The following is an 18,782-nucleotide window of genomic DNA, read 5'->3' as shown; positions in this document are numbered from 1 at the left end:
TCCTCCATGCAGAATCAGTTATAAAACAAAAAGATCCACCTCTAGGGGAAGAGGGGGGGGAAGTAAGGACCTGGGTTCAGATCACTAAGGTGGTGATGTGTGTGTATCCCACTATGGCTGGACACACACTGTGTTGTTTAAATACCCCTCACACACACAGTGTGTGTCCAACCATAGTGGGATACACACACATCACCACCTTAGTGATCTGAACCCATGTCTTAACCCCCCCCCTCCCCTCTTCCCCTAGAGGTGGATCTTTTTGTTTTATAACTGCATCTGACTTTCAACCAACTCCAAAACTCCACCTGTCCTCTCCCGGGTAGTATTATTAATGAAAGAAACAAAATGTCAACCATAAACAGCATGAACATAACATCATAGATAACAAACTCTTTGAATTTTATTATCACAAATGTCCTCAAAACTGTGCATACGAGCCGTAGAAGGCCCTGCAGAACAAATCTCACATAACTGAGTAAATAGGCAGAGCCAGGTCTTATCACGAGGTGGCCAAAATAGTCCTTATGCCATAGTAGGCTGGGAACAGGGAAAGAAATATAGCTGTTGCTTTCTGTAACATTTGCATTCTGATAAAGTTTGATTCTCTCTGGAGTTTGCATATTGTCACCTCTGCGGGTGAGGAGCAAGTTGCCCTGGTACCTTTTCTTGACTAATCCTTCGGCATCTATGATGACTGCCACTATTTCTGTTCCTTTGTGCCAGATTTTGTTCAGGTATTTCATCCCCTAAATCTGTGAGGAGGTGTGGATTCTTGATTGTAGCAACTGATAACTGTTTCAAATCAAAGTCTTCACAATCAGTACATCGTACACCCAGGTAACCTTTTTGATGCCTCATCAGAGAGTGTTTGAAGGAAATGCTCTTTCATGTTAATAATACTTAAATGGTTCTCCCCAGTGATTAATTTCTGATCAAACATAAGCTAATCCTTTGTAATGGATGTCTTGTCACCCTGAAGACAGACACAGTTTCGCTCTGGAATGCATATTGACAAATTTGGTTCCTCCAGTGAAAAAACACTTTATAACAAAAAGTTGGATCAGCACCTGGTCACATTTATTGCTTCAGTTACTTCCCACTGTCTATTTTCAGATGTTGCATTATTAGTCCATTTGTACTGATTGCTTTGTCATGTTCAGAATAGTCCTACAGTGTTGCTCCTGTGTGGAGGACAGGTGTCCCACTAGTATTGGCTTCCTGATGTTGCATTAGCTCTGTGGTTGTAAAGGATGCCTTATTGCTTGGAGTGCAGTGATATGCATTCTCTTTCATCATGACTTTCTCCTCTGTGTTGAATTCCCTTTTATTGTAGTAGCTATGCGCTGCCAATAAATTAATTGTTACATTCAGTACATTTATATGTTTTCTCCCCCTCTTCCCCACCCCCAGGTGGACTTTTTTATGTTGTGTTATGTCTTTCTTTTTTGTAAAATGCCAGGACACATTTGTTGTGACATGAGTTCTCTGTTTCATGACTGTCTTCCCTGTGTGGACTTTGATGGAACATTGGCTGTGCCTTTATGATATAGTGTTCGTTTTTTAAAATTTTAAATGATTGCTTTGTCATAGTAAGTGCACTGAGATGCGATCTCCCATGTGTGAACTTTCTGATGGTATATTGCCTGTGCTGTAACCTTCTAATAAATGCCCTTTTCACTTTCTGTACATTCATGTGATTGCTTCATTAAGAACACTTTGTCTCATTCTGTTCATTCATACAGATTTTTCCCAATGTGGACTTTCTGATGTTGTTTTAACTCTCCCATTCTAATAATTGCCTTGCCACATTCAGTGTAGTCTTCATTTTTGACTTTTGAGGTTGTCTTAGCTCTCCATTAGTTAAAATGCTTTTCACATTCTGTACATTAATATGGTTTCTCCCGAGACTGGATTTGTTGATGCTGTATTAACTTATTCTTCCTGTAGAAGACTTTATTACATTCTGTGTATACACAGGATTTCTCTCTATGTGGATTTTCTGATGTTCCTTTAGCTCTCCATTAGTTATGTATGCTCTGTGACATTCAATACATTGATATGGTTTCTCTACAGAGTGAACTTTCCGATGTTGAATTAAATTTTGCTTACAAATAAATCTCTTGTCACATTCTGTACATTCATATGGTTTCTCCCTGTTGTGGATTTTCTGATGTTGCTTTAGATTTCCATTTGTAATAAAGGCTTTGTCACATTCATTACATTGATATGGTTTTTCCCCAGTGTGGACTCTCTGATGTTGCATTAGACGTGAATTTAGAATAAATGCCTTCTTACATTCAGTGCAGTTGAATGGTCTCTCTCCAGTGTGGACATTTTGATGTCGCTTCAGATCTCCACTTTTTATAAATGCTTTGTCACACTCACTACATTGATATGGTTTCTCCCCAGAGTGGGTTTTCTGATGTTGCTTCAGCTCTCTCTTTGCGATAAATGCCTTGCAGCATTCGGTACATTGATATGGTTTCTCCCCAGTGTGGACTCTCTGATGCTGCATTAGACGTGACTTTATAAAAAATGCCTTCTCACATTCAGAGCAGTTGAATGGTCTTTCTCCAGTGTGGACTCTTTGATGTCGCTTCAACTCTCCTTTTGTTATAAATGCCTTTTCACATTCACTGCATTGATATTGTTTCTCCCCTGTGTGGACCCTCCGATGTCGCAATAGGTTTCCGCTGGAAATGAATGCCTTGTCACACTGATTGCAGTTGAATGGTCTCTCCCCAGTGTGGATGTATTGATGCTGCTTTAGAATCTTCTTAATTCCGAATACTTTATTACATTCAGTACATTTATACGGTTTCTCCCCAGTGTGGGTTTTCTGATGTTGTATTAGGTTTCTATTGGTAGTATACGCCTTGTCACATTCTGTACAGTGATATGGTCTCTCCCCAGTGTGGGTTTTCTGGTGCTGCTTCAGGTCTCCATTTGTTATAAATGCTTTGTCACATTCTGTACATTGATATGGTCTCTCTCCAGTGTGGACTTTCTGATGTTTCATTAGGTTTCCTTTGGTAATAAATGCTTTGTCACATTCTGTACATTCATACGGTTTCTCCCCAGTGTGGACTTTCCGATGATTTATTAGACTTCCATTGGTAATAAATGCCTTGTCACATTCTGTACATTTATATGGTTTCACCCCAGTGTGGATTTTCTGATGATGCGATAGGTCTCCATTGGTAATAAATGCCTTGTCACATTCTGTACAATGATATGGTCCCTCCCCAGTGTGGACTTTCTGGTGAAGCTCAAGTTGTTCCTTTTTAATGAATGCCCTACAGCATTCACTACATTCATAAACTTTCTCAACAGTGTGGATCTTTTGATGTTGCTTTAGGTTCTGCTTCCTTCGAAACAATTTAGTACATTCTGTACATGTATATAGTTTCTCCTTTACGTGGACACTCTGATGCTGCATTAGGTCTTTCATTGCAAAGAACACTTTTCCACAGTCTGTCCATCGATAAGGTTTTTCTCCAGCAGGAAGTTTCTGAAGTCGCGCGTGCTATTTCTCTGCCAAATAAATGTTTTGCCACATTCTAGATATTCATTTAACTTCTCTCCTGTGTGCTCTTTCTCATACCAGGTTGGCTCTTCCTTTGTAATGAGCACCTCAGACTTGCTTCAATATGTCAGTGTGTTATGTCTTCCATGTTCATAAGCTCATGCCTAAGAGCCAAGTACAGACTTCATTGGGCAGTGTAGGTTTTCTGCTGCAGAAAGAGCTTGGTGAGGCATTAGCCTTCAAGGGAAGAGATTTTGAGGTATACTGTTTTTACATCACTTCCAACACACGTGATGTTTAATGCCTTTTCCATTTTCAGTCATCACTGCATCCGTTTCACCTGTTAGAATAAGAAAAGGAAACACAGAACACGCTTAAATGCAGAGCCCATCAGAAAAATCTATTGCCATTTAATGAGACTTTTAACTGTCCATATAGACTAGTGCTTTGAAGAAATTCTAGATTACACTTTCAATGTAAAGATGCAGTAGGCAGAGTAAGGGCATATACTCCTTCCATGATTCCCTTCTATTTAGGAGTGTGGACTCAAGGAGAAACCAAGACACCAGAGAAAGTTGCTGTTGGGTGCACAGCATCAACAAAAGAAAAACATAAGGTGCAATGAGGTGTCGTCTGTTACATCATTCTGTAGGTATACACATTTTTCTCCACAAATGTGCACTCCTACAGAATGACACATGCACAGTTTTCCATTTGGTCTGGTGTTAGCCAATAAATTTTATTTTACAAAATACATATATGATTTACTTACTTAAAGCGGTTTCAGCTCTCCATCCACTGGTCTGTTGTTGTGCCATTCACATTTTGCGTCCGCCCACCAAACAATACAGCATGGAGCAGTAGCCTGCCTACTTCAGCCACTTTATTAGTTCCTGCCGCCTGCTAATGAAGTTGTAAAATCCGTCTGGAGCTGCCTTTGTTTACCTGTTTGTTTCTATATCAGATTATACCAGTTGGTGTCCATTTGAATGTATTTTTTATAACATAATTCACTTTTTAGAATGCCCGCAATGAGATGCCTTTATAACTGCACTCCTGTATGTATTTTAATTGAGGACTTCAGCTATGCTTGTAAACCAACTTAGTTGGTCTTTAAGGTCTTTCTAGTTTGCTTTCAATGCTCTTGTTTACTGTGCTTATACAGGTATTTAATTATTACATTACTAATTGAATCTGTGCTGTGCTGTCTGTCTTTGCAATGCTATCTATCAACCTCAGTGTGACGATCAACCCGTCTATCTACCGGTCCTTCTATGTATGTATCTACCTGTCTATCAACCTATCTATCTACTGTCCCTCTATCTATGCAACGTTTACCTTTGCAACTCTATCAATCTTTTTTAATTCTATCTATCTTTGCAAATCTATCATTATATCTATCAATGTATCTATCTTTTCAAGTTTATCTATCTATCTCTATCTGCAGTGTTGGATCACTGACTAAATATCGAAGGTCAATATATTGACCTACAAAAATATTGCAGCAAAAATATTGAGGACAAGAAAACCGACATCCTATCTACATTAAGGTAAGTACAAAAATATCGGAAACAATATCGATGTCAAAAATATCGTTATTAAAAATATCATTTTTTATTTAAGTTAAAAAAAATGTAAAATCAAGTAAATAATAAATATAATTAAAATAAACATAGTTAAAAATAATTTAAAATACTTAAGAATTAAATGTAATACATATAATTTAAAAATACATTAAACATATACATATAGGTGCCGATTCCGATCCGGTAAAACCCGGGTACGAATCGTCGTACGGAGCATTTTCTCCGTACGACTCGTACCCGGTAAATAACCCGTACAAACCAGCAAGTACGAATCGTACGGAAACCTGTTTCCGTACGAATCGTAGAAAAGACCGTACGGCTAAAAAACACGTACAAATGTGATCCGGGAAAGCGCGAACGCGACATTCGCATGGAGTCAGGCAGCGTTTTATGGACCAGCAAGTACGATTCGTACCCACAGCACTCCACACGGCAAAATTTTTATGGGAGCCAAAAAGAGCCGGAAAAGCTAAGTACGTCGCGATGCGTGAGGAAAAGGGGGCCCGGTACGCACCGTACCCCAGCGCTACATGTACGCATGTACGCACCGTACCCCCAGCCCCCCACCACATGTACGCACCGTACACCCCCATCGCATGTACGCACGCGCTACGCGCTGGGGGTACGGTGCGTACATGCGGTGGGGGGTACGGTGCGTACATGCGGTGGGGGTACGGTGCTTACATGCGGTGGGGGTGTACGGTGCGTACATGCGGTGGGGGGTACGGTGGGGGTATGGTGCATACATGCGGTGGGGGGGTACGTTGCATACATGCGGTGGGGGGGTACGGTGCGTACATACGTACGGTGCGTACATGCGGTGGGGGGGTTCGGTGCATACATGCGGTGGGGGTACGGTGCGCACATGCGGTGGGGGGGTATGGTGCATACATGCGGTGGGGGTACGGTGCGTACATGCGGTGGGGGGTACGGTGCGTACATGCGGTGGGGGTGTACGGTGCGGACGTACGCAGGAGGGGTGGGAGGCTGGGGGCGGCCGTACGACTCGTACCCCTTGCCCAGGTGTACCCGGGGTAGGGGTGGTACACAGTTCGCTCCGTACGGGATGTTTTACATACGAATGTGTCTTCGGAACGACGGTACGGATCGTACTTGTGCGCTCGGACTTCAGTTTTACGAATCGTACGTAAAACTATCTGGGGACATGTCGTACACTTTTCCCGAGGTCATTCGTATGTATTTTTACGGTATGAATCGTACTTGGCCGTTTGTACGGGACTTGTACGATTCGTACGTAACAAAATACGGATATGATTCGTACTTGGCCGTTCGTACGGGACTTGTACGATTCGTACGTAAAAATATACGGATACGAGTCGTACGGGAAAGTTTTTTAACGGATCGGAATCGGCACCATAATATATAATATATATACTTACTTATTCATGTTTTAATATTTGTTTTAATCACTTTTACATGTTTATTTTTTTATTAATTATAAATACATCTATACACATAAAACAATAATATAAATAAAAATTTAAAAAATATATATAACAAATTTAAACAATAAACATTATTTTTAATCTCTTTAAAATTAATTATACAGTACATTAGTTAAAATAATACAAAAAATATTAGATAGCGGAAGAAATAAAATTACTATTCGTAACCCAGTGACTGCAATAGTAGAAAAAGTGTTGGATAAAGTAGGGGTAAAAATTACTATTCCCACTCCAGTGAGTGAAACAGTAGGGAAAGTGTTGGATAGCGTAGGGGTAAAAATTACTATTCCAACTCTAGTGAGTGCAACAGTAGGGAAAGTGTTAGATAGCGTAGGGGTAAAAATTACTATTCCCAAACCAGTGAGTGCAACAGTAGGGAAAGTGTTGGATAGCGGAGGGGTAAAAATTACTATTCCCACTCCAGTGAGTGCAACAGTAGGGAAAGTGTTGGATAGCGTAGAGGTAAAAATTACTGTTCCCACTCCAGTGAGTTCAACAGTAGGGAAAGTGTTGGATAGTGGAGGGGTAAAAATTACTACTCCCACTCCAGTGAGTGCAACAGTAAGGAAAGTGTTGGATAGCAGAGGGGTAAAAATTACTATTCCCACTCCAGTGAGTGCAACAGTAGGTAAAGTGTTGGATAGCGCAGGGGTAAAAATTACTATTCCCACTCCTGTAAGCGCAACAGTAGGGAAAGTGTTGGATAGCGACCTCTGACCCTGTTCTCCAGGCAGGTCGCTCCCCGCACCGCCACGCGGCCCCCAGTGTGACCTCCATCCTCGCTAATGCTCGCTGCAGCCTCAGGCTTGGGTTTCTTCCGTCTCTGTGCCTCTCCCCGCCTGTTTGCCTTTTTTCCTGAGTGCCTGTGATCCCTCTTGACTTCTGTATCCTGAGTGCCTGTGATCCCTCTTGACTTCTGTATCCTGAGTGCCTGTGATCCCTCTTGACTTCTGTATCCTGAGTGCCTGTGCCCTAATTGTACATTTTGTGCCCTGTTTTTCCCCCTTTTCTTCTGTAACCCTCGTTCTTCGCCTCTTCTCCTCCCCTCGCCACCCGTTTTCCCGCCGCTGCGCCCTGGCGGCCCCGCCCCCTTGCATCCCATTGGCCGCCCCGCTCCCACCTCCCAGCTGCTCCTCCCTCCCTCGCCCCCTCATATGGAGGCCGCGAAGTGATAGAAAGAGCGACCTCTGACCCTGTTCTCCAGGCAGGTCGCTCCCCGCACTGCCACGCGGCCCCCAATGTGACCTCCATCCTCGCTACCGCTCGCTGCAGCCTCAGCCTTGAGTTTCTGCCGTCTCTGTGCCTCTCCCAACCCGTTTGCATTTTTTCCTGAGTGCCTGTGATCCCTCTTGACTTCTGTAACCTGAGTGTCTGTGATCCCTCTTGACTTCTGTATCCTGAGTGCCTGTGATCCCTCTTGACTTCTGTATCCTGAGTGCCTGTGATCCCTCTTGACTTCTGTATCCTGAGTGCCTGTGCTCTAATTGTACATTTTGTGCCCTGTTTTTGCCCCCTTTTCTTCTGTAACCCACGTCCTTCTCCTCCCCTCGCCACCCGTTTTCCCGCGGCTGCGCCCCGGTGGCCCCGCCCCCTTGCATCCCATTGACCGCCCCACTCCCACCTCCCAGCTGCTCCTCCCTCCCTCGCCCCCTGAACCGCGCACAGCGCCAGGACCCCTGGCCCCCGCCAGAGCCAACGACGGACCTACGACACCGCCACCCTCATCGCACTCAAACCCGACCGGCACCCTGCCTGCTACCAAGCCACCCCAAAACGCACCCACGGACCCTTCACCTGCCAAGCCTGCAAGTTCACCTGCCTCCAGACCTACTCCGCACACGCAAAGCCCAACACCAGCAGCAACCACCTCAAGTGCATCCTGCTCAACACCCGCTCCGTCCACAGACACGCCGTCGAGCTATGGAACCTGCTCGACACAACATCACCAGACGTCGCCTTCCTCACGGAAACCTGGATGAATGCCTCCTCAGTGCCCGACATCGCCATCCCGGACAGATACAAGATCACCCGGAGGGACCGCGTCAACCAGACTGGAGGAGGCATCGCCATCGTACACAAGAACACCATCCGCATCACAACCAGCTCCAACGACACTTTCCGCGACGCCGAACACCTCCACTTCCAGATACACACCGACCCCAAGACCACCCTCAGAGGCACCCTCATCTACAGACCCCCGGGACATCGCTGACTTCGGCAGTCCGCACGCCCTCCCCTCCGCCGACTACATCCTCCTAGGGGACCTCAACTTCCACCTGGAGAACAACAAGGACAGCAACACCACCACCCTGCTGGACAACCTCGCCAACCTCGGGCTCAAGCAACTGGTGAACACCCCCACCCACTACGCCGGCCACACGCTTGACCCAGTCTTCTCCTCTAGCAAGCACATCTCCTTCAGCCACTCCACCGGACTTCATTGGACTGACCACAGCTGCGTCCACTTCAGCTTCAGAAAACCAGCAGCCAGCACAACCGAACCCAACGAAGCAGCCAGCAACCTCACCCGGTGGATCACCAACTGCGCAGATGTCCTCGCACCACTGAAGATCCCCCCAGCAGACACGGCAGCAAAATAGCCTCCTGGTTCACCGACGAACTGAAGAACTCCAAGAACAACTGCCGCACCGTCGAGAAAGCCTGGCGCCTCGACCAGACCACTGACAACATGACTGCCCTCAAACACGCCACCCGCGAACACCACCAGCTGATTCGCACCACAATTCAAAGAACGACTGGACAACAACGCCCACAACAGCAAAGAACTCTTCAGCATCGTCAAAGAGCTCTCCAATCCCATCGCCGGAAACAACGACATCACTCCCTCGCAAGACCTCTGCGACTCACTCGCCTCGTTCTTCCACAGCATGTTCGCCGAAATACACAACAGCTTCGGCGCACCAACCACGCACCCAGCCACCGAACCTGCACCCCCCACCACCACCCGCTGCGCCTGGACCCAGGTCAGCACTGAAGACACCACCCGCACGATGAACACCATCCACTCCGGATCCCCAACAGACCCCTGGCCCCACCACGTCTTCAACAAAGCCGACTCCATCATCGCACCCCAACTCCGGGACATCATCAACGCCTCCTTCAACACCGCCACCTTCCCGGAGAGTTGGAAGCACGCCGAGCTCAGCGCCCTCCTGAAGAAACCAACAGCGGACCCCACCGACCTCAAGAACTTCCGCCCCATTTCGCTTCTCCCTTTTCCTGCCAAAGTCATTGAGAAGACCGTCAACAGACTGCTTGCCGCCTTCCTCGAGACGACCTGATCCCTTGACCACTCGCAGTCCGGCTTCCGAGCCAACCACAGCACTGAGACCGCCCTCATCGCAGCCACCGACGACATCAGATCCCTGCTCGACAACGGGCAAACAGCGGCCCTCATCCTCCTGGACCTCTCCGCAGCATTCGACACCGTCTGCCACTGCACCCTAATACAGCGCCTCAGCAACATCGGAATCCAAGAGAAGGCACTGGGGTGGATCATCTCATTCCTCGCCGGAAGAACCCAGAGAGTCCGCCTCCTCCCGTTCAGATCCAAGGCCACCGAAGTCATCTGCGGCGTACCACAAGGATCATCACTCAGCCCGACCCTCTTCAATGTCTACATGAGCCCCCTCGCAGCCATTGCACGCCAACACAACCTCAACATCCTCACCTACACCGACGACACCCAGCTGATCCTCTCCCTCACCAACGACCCTGCCACCGCCAGAACCAGCCTACACGAAGGGATGAAAGACGTCGCCGAGTGGATGAAGAACAGCCGCCTGAAACTGAACTCAGTCAAGTCCTCATCCTCGGACCTTCTCCGTCCGCCTGGGACGACTCCTGGTGGCCCCCTGCCCTGGGCAGCGCACCCAAACCAACGGTCCACGCACGCAACCTGGGCTTCATCCTGGACTCCTCACTCACAATGACCAAGCAAGTGAACGCCGTCTCATCATCGTGCTTCAACACCCTGTGTACGCTCCGTAAGATCTTCCATTGGATCCCCACCAAAACCAGGAAGACAGTCACCCAGGCCCTCGTCACCAGCCGCCTGGACTACGGGAACACCCTCTACGCCGGAACCACTGCTAACTCCAGAAAAGACTCCAGCGCATTCAGAACGCCTCAGCACGACTCATCCTAGACATCCCGCGCCGAAGGCAAATCTCCGGCCACCTGAAAGACCTGCACTGGCTCCCCGTCAACAAAAGGATCACGTACAGACTCCTCACCCACGCACACAAGGCTCTCCACGACACGGGCCCGAAGTACCTCAACAGCCGCCTCACATTCTACACACCCACCCGCCAGCTACGTTCCGCCAGCCTCGCCCTCGCCTCAGTCCCACGATTTCGGAAATCCACCATCGGAGGAAGATCCTTCTCCTACCTGGCAGCCAAGACATGGAACTCCCTTCCCACCCACCTTCGGCAGACCCAGGACCATATCTCCTTCAGGAAACAACTCAAGACCTGGCTATCCGAGCAGTAGTGGAGGGGTAAAAATGACTACTCCCACTCCAGTGAGTGCAACAGTAAGGAAAGTGCTGGATAGCGTAGGGGTAAAAATTACTATTCCCACTCCAGTGAGTGCAACAGTAGGGAAAGTGTTGGATAGAGTAGGGGTTAAATTAACATAGTTATAAAAAAAATTAATAAATAATATATTTATATTTATTTAACAAAATAATTATTAATAAATACCTATTACATTTCATTAATATTTACTTAAATAACATAAAATTACTTCCCACCCTATTCCCCTATAAACACACAACACGCTACACATACATTTAATTACCAATTAGTAATTAATTTACAATAAATTAATTAACAATAACAATAAATAAAAATGAATAATACATTATGTATAATTAATATAATTATAAATTAGCCAATTAATAAAAATGTATTACCAGTTAATAATTAATTAACAATAAATTAACTAACAATAACAAGAAATAAACACATATTAACTAATTAATTATATTTCAATTACTTCTCACCCTATTCCCCTATAAACCCACATCCCGCTCTGATACTAAAACGCAAAATTTACTTTAAAAAAAAATACTATTTTCTAAACATTTAATACATATATTTCAATATAATGTAAAAACTTAAAAAAATGTTAAACATACATATAAAATACATACTAAAATACATAACACTAAAAAAAACATTGATATTATTTACAACTATATTTTTGCAAACGATATTATTAACTTCGATAATACATACTTCGATATTAAAACAATCGATATTACTTACCTTAAAGTCGACATTCTGGTCAACGACATTCTTGACTTCATTATTCCATCCCTACGATATTTAGAACTCAATATTAGTGTAGGTCGATATTTAAACTTTGATATTTTGACTGAGCACCCTGCAGGGTTATCTTTATCAATATGTCTGAGAGTTTTTTCTTAGGTGCAGTGTATAAGAAGCGTGTCCTATATGCTTCTGAAGGTGGAATGACGCTCGGTTTGTTTGTGGTAGTCACAGCAGAGTATAAGGGACCATCAGAGGTGCCCATGGATTCTGTCTAGCAAATATCTTGCTCCCATACCTCTCTCATGTCCCCATGGCTTGCACCCAGGGGGTCTGTTCACTGCCTGTCCCTTACATTCAGTTACTACATCGCTGTTCCCATTACTTGCAGCAAGAGTGTGAAAGCAAATGCCTCTTTTTGCAAGTTCACCCCCACATTTTTGGACCGATGCTGCTAGTTTTTTTAATCTGAGAGTGGACTGAGGCCTTCTAACTAGACCCCAGTGCCAGTGCTCTCCCCCTATTCAAACTGCATGTCAAATTGTAAACTTCCAATTGGCAAGGACTGACATACTTATACATCCCTATTATATGGTAGCAAGGGCATGTAAGACAGGGTGTCCACTGTGTGTGACAAGGTACAAAATGGCTCCCAGCCTGCCAGGACAGCGTTTTCACTGCGAGTTCAACTTTGCCATTCACACCAATTCCAAAGACAGCCTATCCCTTAACACTATATATGTCTCACCTAAGGAGGGCCTATAGAGCCCTAAGAAAGGGAGCTATATTTTTTTTAAGTAAGATATTTTTATATTTTAACAGTAACACTACAAAATTGTTGTTTTGCTGTGGATAACGTTAATTGCCCCATTGCCTAACACAGAGCTAGCAGTTGGCACCCCAACCCGTCTAACTCCTGCATGGGACTACCTACCTGGATCATGTAAGTTATTAAATAAATATTTGCATTAAAACAAACTCTTCTAAAGCTTTATGTTCTGATGCTGCAGAAAATGCTTAAAGTATTGACTGTTAAAGGGCAGGCCATTAACAGACTTCACAATGGCTGGAATGCCCCAAGTCGCAAAGATGTTAAACATTCTCTCAATGACTTGTTCATGAGTTGTGGATGAAAGATCTTCTATGAGTGGGAAGCGGGAGTATTCATCTACAATTACTAGGAAATTATGTCTGCTATCGAGTGGAACAAAGAAATCGATGGCTATTCTCTCTCAGGTATGCTTAGGGAGTTCTGACATGTTCAACATATGTTGACACATTTGTAGAAAGGCAGTTGCATAGATGACAGGCCTGGAGTCTCTTTTCAACCCTCTAATCTTAGTATGGGAACACAACTCTATCTCTGAGAGTTCTCTTTGTGGCAACAATACCAAGATATCCTTCACGAGCCACTTCAATCATTCTTTGTTGCCGACTCTAGGAAATTAGTATTCTCAACCCTCGCAATACGACTCCTTCTTGAGTTACGGATAGTGCATCTTTGGCATGTTTGCATTTTTGATATTTACCATCGTTTGTTAGAGGTCAAGTATGTTTGTTCCATGACTGATATGTAATTATGGTCTGGGCTAACAAAATGGCAGCAGATATGTTCAGTTTGACAATAAATTTGATGCAGGCTTCAGCCATCTTGGATGGAGCACCTTGACCTTTTAAAGGCTCTCTGCAAAAATAAATCCGCAGGATTTAGATCCTTTCCTGGACGATGCACAATGGATTAGTTGTAATCCTTCCATCATAATCCCCATCTTTCAATGCAAGGAGGCATCTTGGCTTTTGGATTGCCAAAGATAGTCAGTAAAGCTTGACGATCAGTTACCAGCATAAAATGCTTTCCATAAAAGAGCACATGGAAATATTCACAAGCCCATACCACAGCGAAGCTTACTTTCTCAGGTTGTGAATAAGCACATTCTGTCTGGGCAAACCTCTACTGGGATATGCCACACTATGTCCCTCCATGCATTTGGCTCTACACTGTGCTGTGCAAGAATGGCACATAAACCCACCAGGGCTAGCATCAAAAACAACCTCTGAATGAAGCTTTGGGTTAAAGTAGGCCATTTCAGTAGCATTTTCAATGGCTTGTTTGATTTTCTTATAACTTTTATTGCATTCATGTGACCACCTATATTCATTATTTCTCTACGTCAACTCTCGTAATGGAGCACTTAAAGTCGCAAAGTCTTGTATGTATCGTGAACAGTAACTGTACATGCCAAGAAATGAACGTAGCACATAAACATCCTGTGGGGAATCAGCATTTGACAGTGCTTGTGCTTTGGCAGGATCGGGTGTCAAAGATATGACCAAAGAGCTTTAGCTTCTTTTTATGGAACTCACAATTGTTTGCGTTTAATGTCAAACCTGCATCAGGAAGTAAATATCATACTTGTTAGAGAGCATTATCATGCTCTTTCTTTGTAGCTCCGAAAACCAATATGGTATAGCTATAATTGAATGAATTTACAACAGGCTGTATGATACGTCGAATGACGTCTTGAAAAAGTTCTGCAGCCGATGACACATCAAAACAGAGTCTTTTGTATCAAAACTGACCAACATGTGTAGAAATGGCTGTAATGTACCTGCAATTGTCTTCGAGTTCCAACTGATGATAACCTTTATTTAATTCAAGGCGATAGAACACTTTTGCGCGTTTAATTGTTAACATGTCAGCAATATATGGGCATCAATGTCGTTCTCTTTCAATTGCCTTGTTTGGAAGATGTATAGCAACACTTATGCATACAGCTCCTTCAGGGTCCTTTTTAGGCACTACCACTATGTGAGAAACCTGTGGCGTAGGAACCAGTAGAACGCTCAATAATGTCATGTTAAAATAACGATTCAAGGTCTTTTTTAGCAGCTTCATGTAAGTGGAAAGCAATGTGTCTGTTTCTCTGAACAACCAGAAGGACATCTTTCTTAATAAGCAATTTTGTTTTCATAGTCTATAGTTTTCCTAAACCATGAAACAACAAAGGGAATGGACTTACGATTTCATGATGAGCATTCATGTTGTAATTCACCGAAATCAGTCCCATGTCCACAGCTGTGCTGAAGCCGAGTAAACAGGTACTTGTTGCTGTTTCTTAAATCACATGGTTGGGTGCTTGCACCATCATTTTCTTATGTTTCATCGATGCAACAAACAAACCATGACTTTTTATGGGTGTTGATGTAGCCCATGTAAACACTTTTGTTTTCAATGGTGTCAGTTGCGGTAATGGAGAAATTTCATTATATTCAGGGCCACTGGAATTATGTAATTGTGTGGCTGCTGAGATTTTTGCAAAGATATAGATTTGCCGCATTTGCCATTTAATTCATCATCTGCCGCATATTCTGCACATTTTAACCAAAAAATAGTTTCTAGCACAAATGGTTCAAAACGTACTCAAAATGCGACTGCACATGTTATAGCACAGTGAAAGGCCCTTTGTAAAGCTGGACTGATCACCATTCTGTTGCTCTATTGATATATGTGGATGTTAAACTTGTGCAACCAATGCCAACAGAGTTTTACTAAGTTTAAAAATTATGAAAAAATGAAGTAATGCTATTACAAAATCTGCTGCATAATGTCAGATAATTTGCGTTTTCTTGTTGCATAATTTACTCAACCATGCCACATAATTTGTCCCTCTCCTGCTACATAATTCCAGCAGCCCATTTCTCTTCAGGCATTATGTTTATTGACGCACCACTGTCGATGATAAAGGGTATCAAACATCCATTTGTTTTCTTTTTTTTTTTTTTTTTAAATATCTGTATTAAGATTTTAATCCCCCATTAACCATGAGAGATCAGTGCAGGTACATAATATCATGCAGCAAGCAAATATCCACAAAATATTATGTCTTATAAGGCAGATAGCAAATCTTAAGGAACAAAAAGTGTACATATAACACAAAGAGAAAAAGAAAGAGCGGGGAGCAAAGAAAGATTAAAAAAATAAAAAACAACACTCCTACAGAGGATTAAGGGAAAACCCAATTTACCCTTCTTAACAACCATCATTATCTTGCTAAACATAATAAATAAAATTATAATGATTCCTTCCATTTTATTAAAGGTGCCAAAATGTTTTTGCCCAATAATTTTCGCTTTTTTTCCCTTCCTTTCATAAATTGCACTTTCTATTGTATATATGGAGAGTAAACGAGCTAGCCATTGTTGAAATGTAGGGGGAAGGGGATCTAACCAGGCAGAGGCAATGTTTATCCTTAAAACCGCCATAGCAACAAAAATAAATTGATAAGTAGTCTTATCTTGGTTTGAAGAGCTTAATCCTAACAAAATAATTTCATGGGTTAATGCTATTTTTACCCCAAGTATATGATCTAAATATTCCATAATTGAATCCAACAATGCCTGCAGCCGCGGACAGGAAGTGAACATATGCACCAAATCTGCTTCCAATCCCCCACACCGTGGGCATACAATCCCTGTAGAGCCGCCCCATTGTGCTATTTTGGCCGGGGTATAATATAAAGAGAAAACAGTTTTAAAATGTTGTGCCTGACGCCCAGCCAAAAATAGAGCTGACTGACCCAGCTTTAAAGATTTCACAACTGTTCCGGGGGTAGCCCCAACACGCTTAGCCCACTTACCCTCATGTTTAAGTAAATCATCTTGTTTCAAATTAATCAATTCTGCATAAATTAACTTAATCGTCCCTTTAGCACCACTTTTCATAATGTCAATTATACTATTACTAGCAAACCCCCATGCCCCACCAATTTTCTTACAAAAAAAACTACGAAGTTGTAGATACTTAAAAAAATTACAACTTTCCAACCCAAAGTCTTTCTGTATATCTTTGAATTGTCGGAAGCCTTGCTTCTCTATTAAATCCCCGGCCTGACGGATACCCTTGCTAGCCCATCCAGCCATAGCTTCATCCGAAAATACCTCGGGAAGCATTGGATTTTTAAACAAAACTGTATAGAAATTAAGCCTCCCTAATCCAATCTTTTTCTTTAGTCCCCCCCAAATCTTAAAAGCAGCTATCAGCGTCTTAAATTTTGTGCGTTTATAGTAACTGGGTTCTGTAAATTTGAGAAAACAATATTCAGCATTTTGGCCCAGTAATAGTCTATAAACATCCGGGAGATCATTTTCCCTTTCTATTTCCCCGAAACGCGGCCCGACCAATATCCTCATATATTGCAAAGCTGCTGCCCAATAATAGCTATGAAAATCCGGCACCGAAAATCCTCCTTTCTCCGGTGATAAACACATAAACCGAAGAGCCCGCCTAGTTTTCCCATGTGCCCAAATAAACCTATTAACTAAACCTTCTAAAATAACAAACCAGGATTTTTGAAATTCTAAAGGAATTGACCTAAATAGATACAATACTTTTGGTAAAAACAGCATCTTGATGAGATTACATCGACCCACAAGAGAGAGATGGAGATTATTTAATCTAACAAAATCCACCCTCGCTTTGCTAATTACTGGCTCCATATTAACGGCCACCAGTTTCCCGAGATCTGATGTGACACGTATCCCCAAATAAACTGCCGAATCAACAACCCGAGCATCTTCAAAATTAATAAAGCGATTCTTAATAACTTGAGTCTTAGTTTTATTTAATGCGTATCCTGTAAAAATACCAAACTCACTAGAAATTAACTCTACCCTTTCCAAAGCCAATTGCGGATCCGCTGTGACAATAGCCACGTCATCAGCGTATGCAAGCACTTTAGTTTCTATCCCCTGACATACAACTGGTCGAATTCCACCATTGGCCTCAAATAATCGTAACAAGGGATTAATATAGATGGCAAACAACAATGGAGACAAGGGGCAGCCCTGCCTGGTCCCCCTCTGTATATAAAATGGGGATGTATAGTTGCCATTAATCTTCAAACGAGCTGTTGGGGCCAGATATAAGACTTGAACAGATTTAATAAATCCTTCTCCCAATCCGAACCACCTCATTGCCTCCCAGAGAAAATCCCAGGAGACCCTATCAAATGCCTTTTCAGCATCTAATAGTAACACAGACATAGGGTCCCCTGAGATCTCTGTTACGTCAAAGAGGGTGATTAATCGCCTTATATGTTGCGTAGTTCCCCGGCCCATAATGAACCCATGTTGACACGGATGGATAGTTTTCCCCAAGATACCATTTAATCTCATAGCCAAGATTTTTGAAAATATTTTAACATCGCTGTTCATTAGGGTGATGGGGCGGTAAGAGCCAGGATCCTTATCCGGCTTATCCTTTTTCAAAAATATAACGACATCTGCCCCCGCCCAAGACTCGGGGGTGGAATCCCCCCTTTGTGCCGATAGCATAACCTCCACCAGATCCTGTCCTAATGAATCAATAAAAATTTTATAGAATTCCAACGGTATCTGATCTGGGCCGACAGCCTTACCGGACGGTAATTCTTGTAGAGCATCCTTTATTTCTTCCTCGGAGAAAACCCTCTCAAGTTCCTCCCTATCCATAGGATCAACCTTCTGACTGGATATATTATCTAAATATTCACGAATACCACCAGGTATAGCGGCAGGTCCACCAGAGTATAATTGCTGATAGTATAACCTACAAACTTCCCGAATACCTACTGCATCAGTAATAACCTTTCTTCTACTATCATAGATTCCAGAGATCATCCCTGCCGAGGTTTTCTGCCTAGCTCTTACTGCCAGCGTATGGCCTATTCTCTCATTAAATTCATAGCAGAGCTCTTTTTTAGCCAAAAACATTTCTGCTGCCTTTTTAGCCAAATGTTCACCTATCTCGGCCTTCTTAATAGCCAGTTGTGAAAGTATTTTATCTATTCCTTCACCGGAGCTAATGGCTGAAGCTAAGATTCCCTCGAGATGATTCAATTCCTCCCTTATCTCTCTTTCTTTTAAT

The 18,782-nt window shown here is 43.3% G+C and overlaps 1 protein-coding gene across 1 annotated transcript in view; it reads right to left on the bottom strand.

Annotated features, from left to right (window-relative positions):
* Positions 1-380: 380 nt before the first annotated feature.
* Positions 381-18,782, bottom strand: part of LOC146822345 (uncharacterized) — a 63,051-nt gene continuing 44,649 nt past the window's right edge. The window contains exon 2 of the mRNA XM_085613430.1: positions 381-3,869. Coding sequence (XP_085469556.1) covers positions 1,931-3,454 — 1,524 coding nt within the window. The 5' untranslated portion in view covers positions 3,455-3,869 and the 3' untranslated portion in view covers positions 381-1,930. The remainder of the gene's footprint in view (positions 3,870-18,782) is intronic.

This window comes from Triturus cristatus, chromosome 6, assembly GCF_964204655.1.
Source record: "Triturus cristatus chromosome 6, aTriCri1.1, whole genome shotgun sequence".
Taxonomy (NCBI): domain Eukaryota; kingdom Metazoa; phylum Chordata; class Amphibia; order Caudata; family Salamandridae; genus Triturus; species Triturus cristatus.
This window is presented reverse-complemented; position numbering and strand designations above follow the sequence as displayed.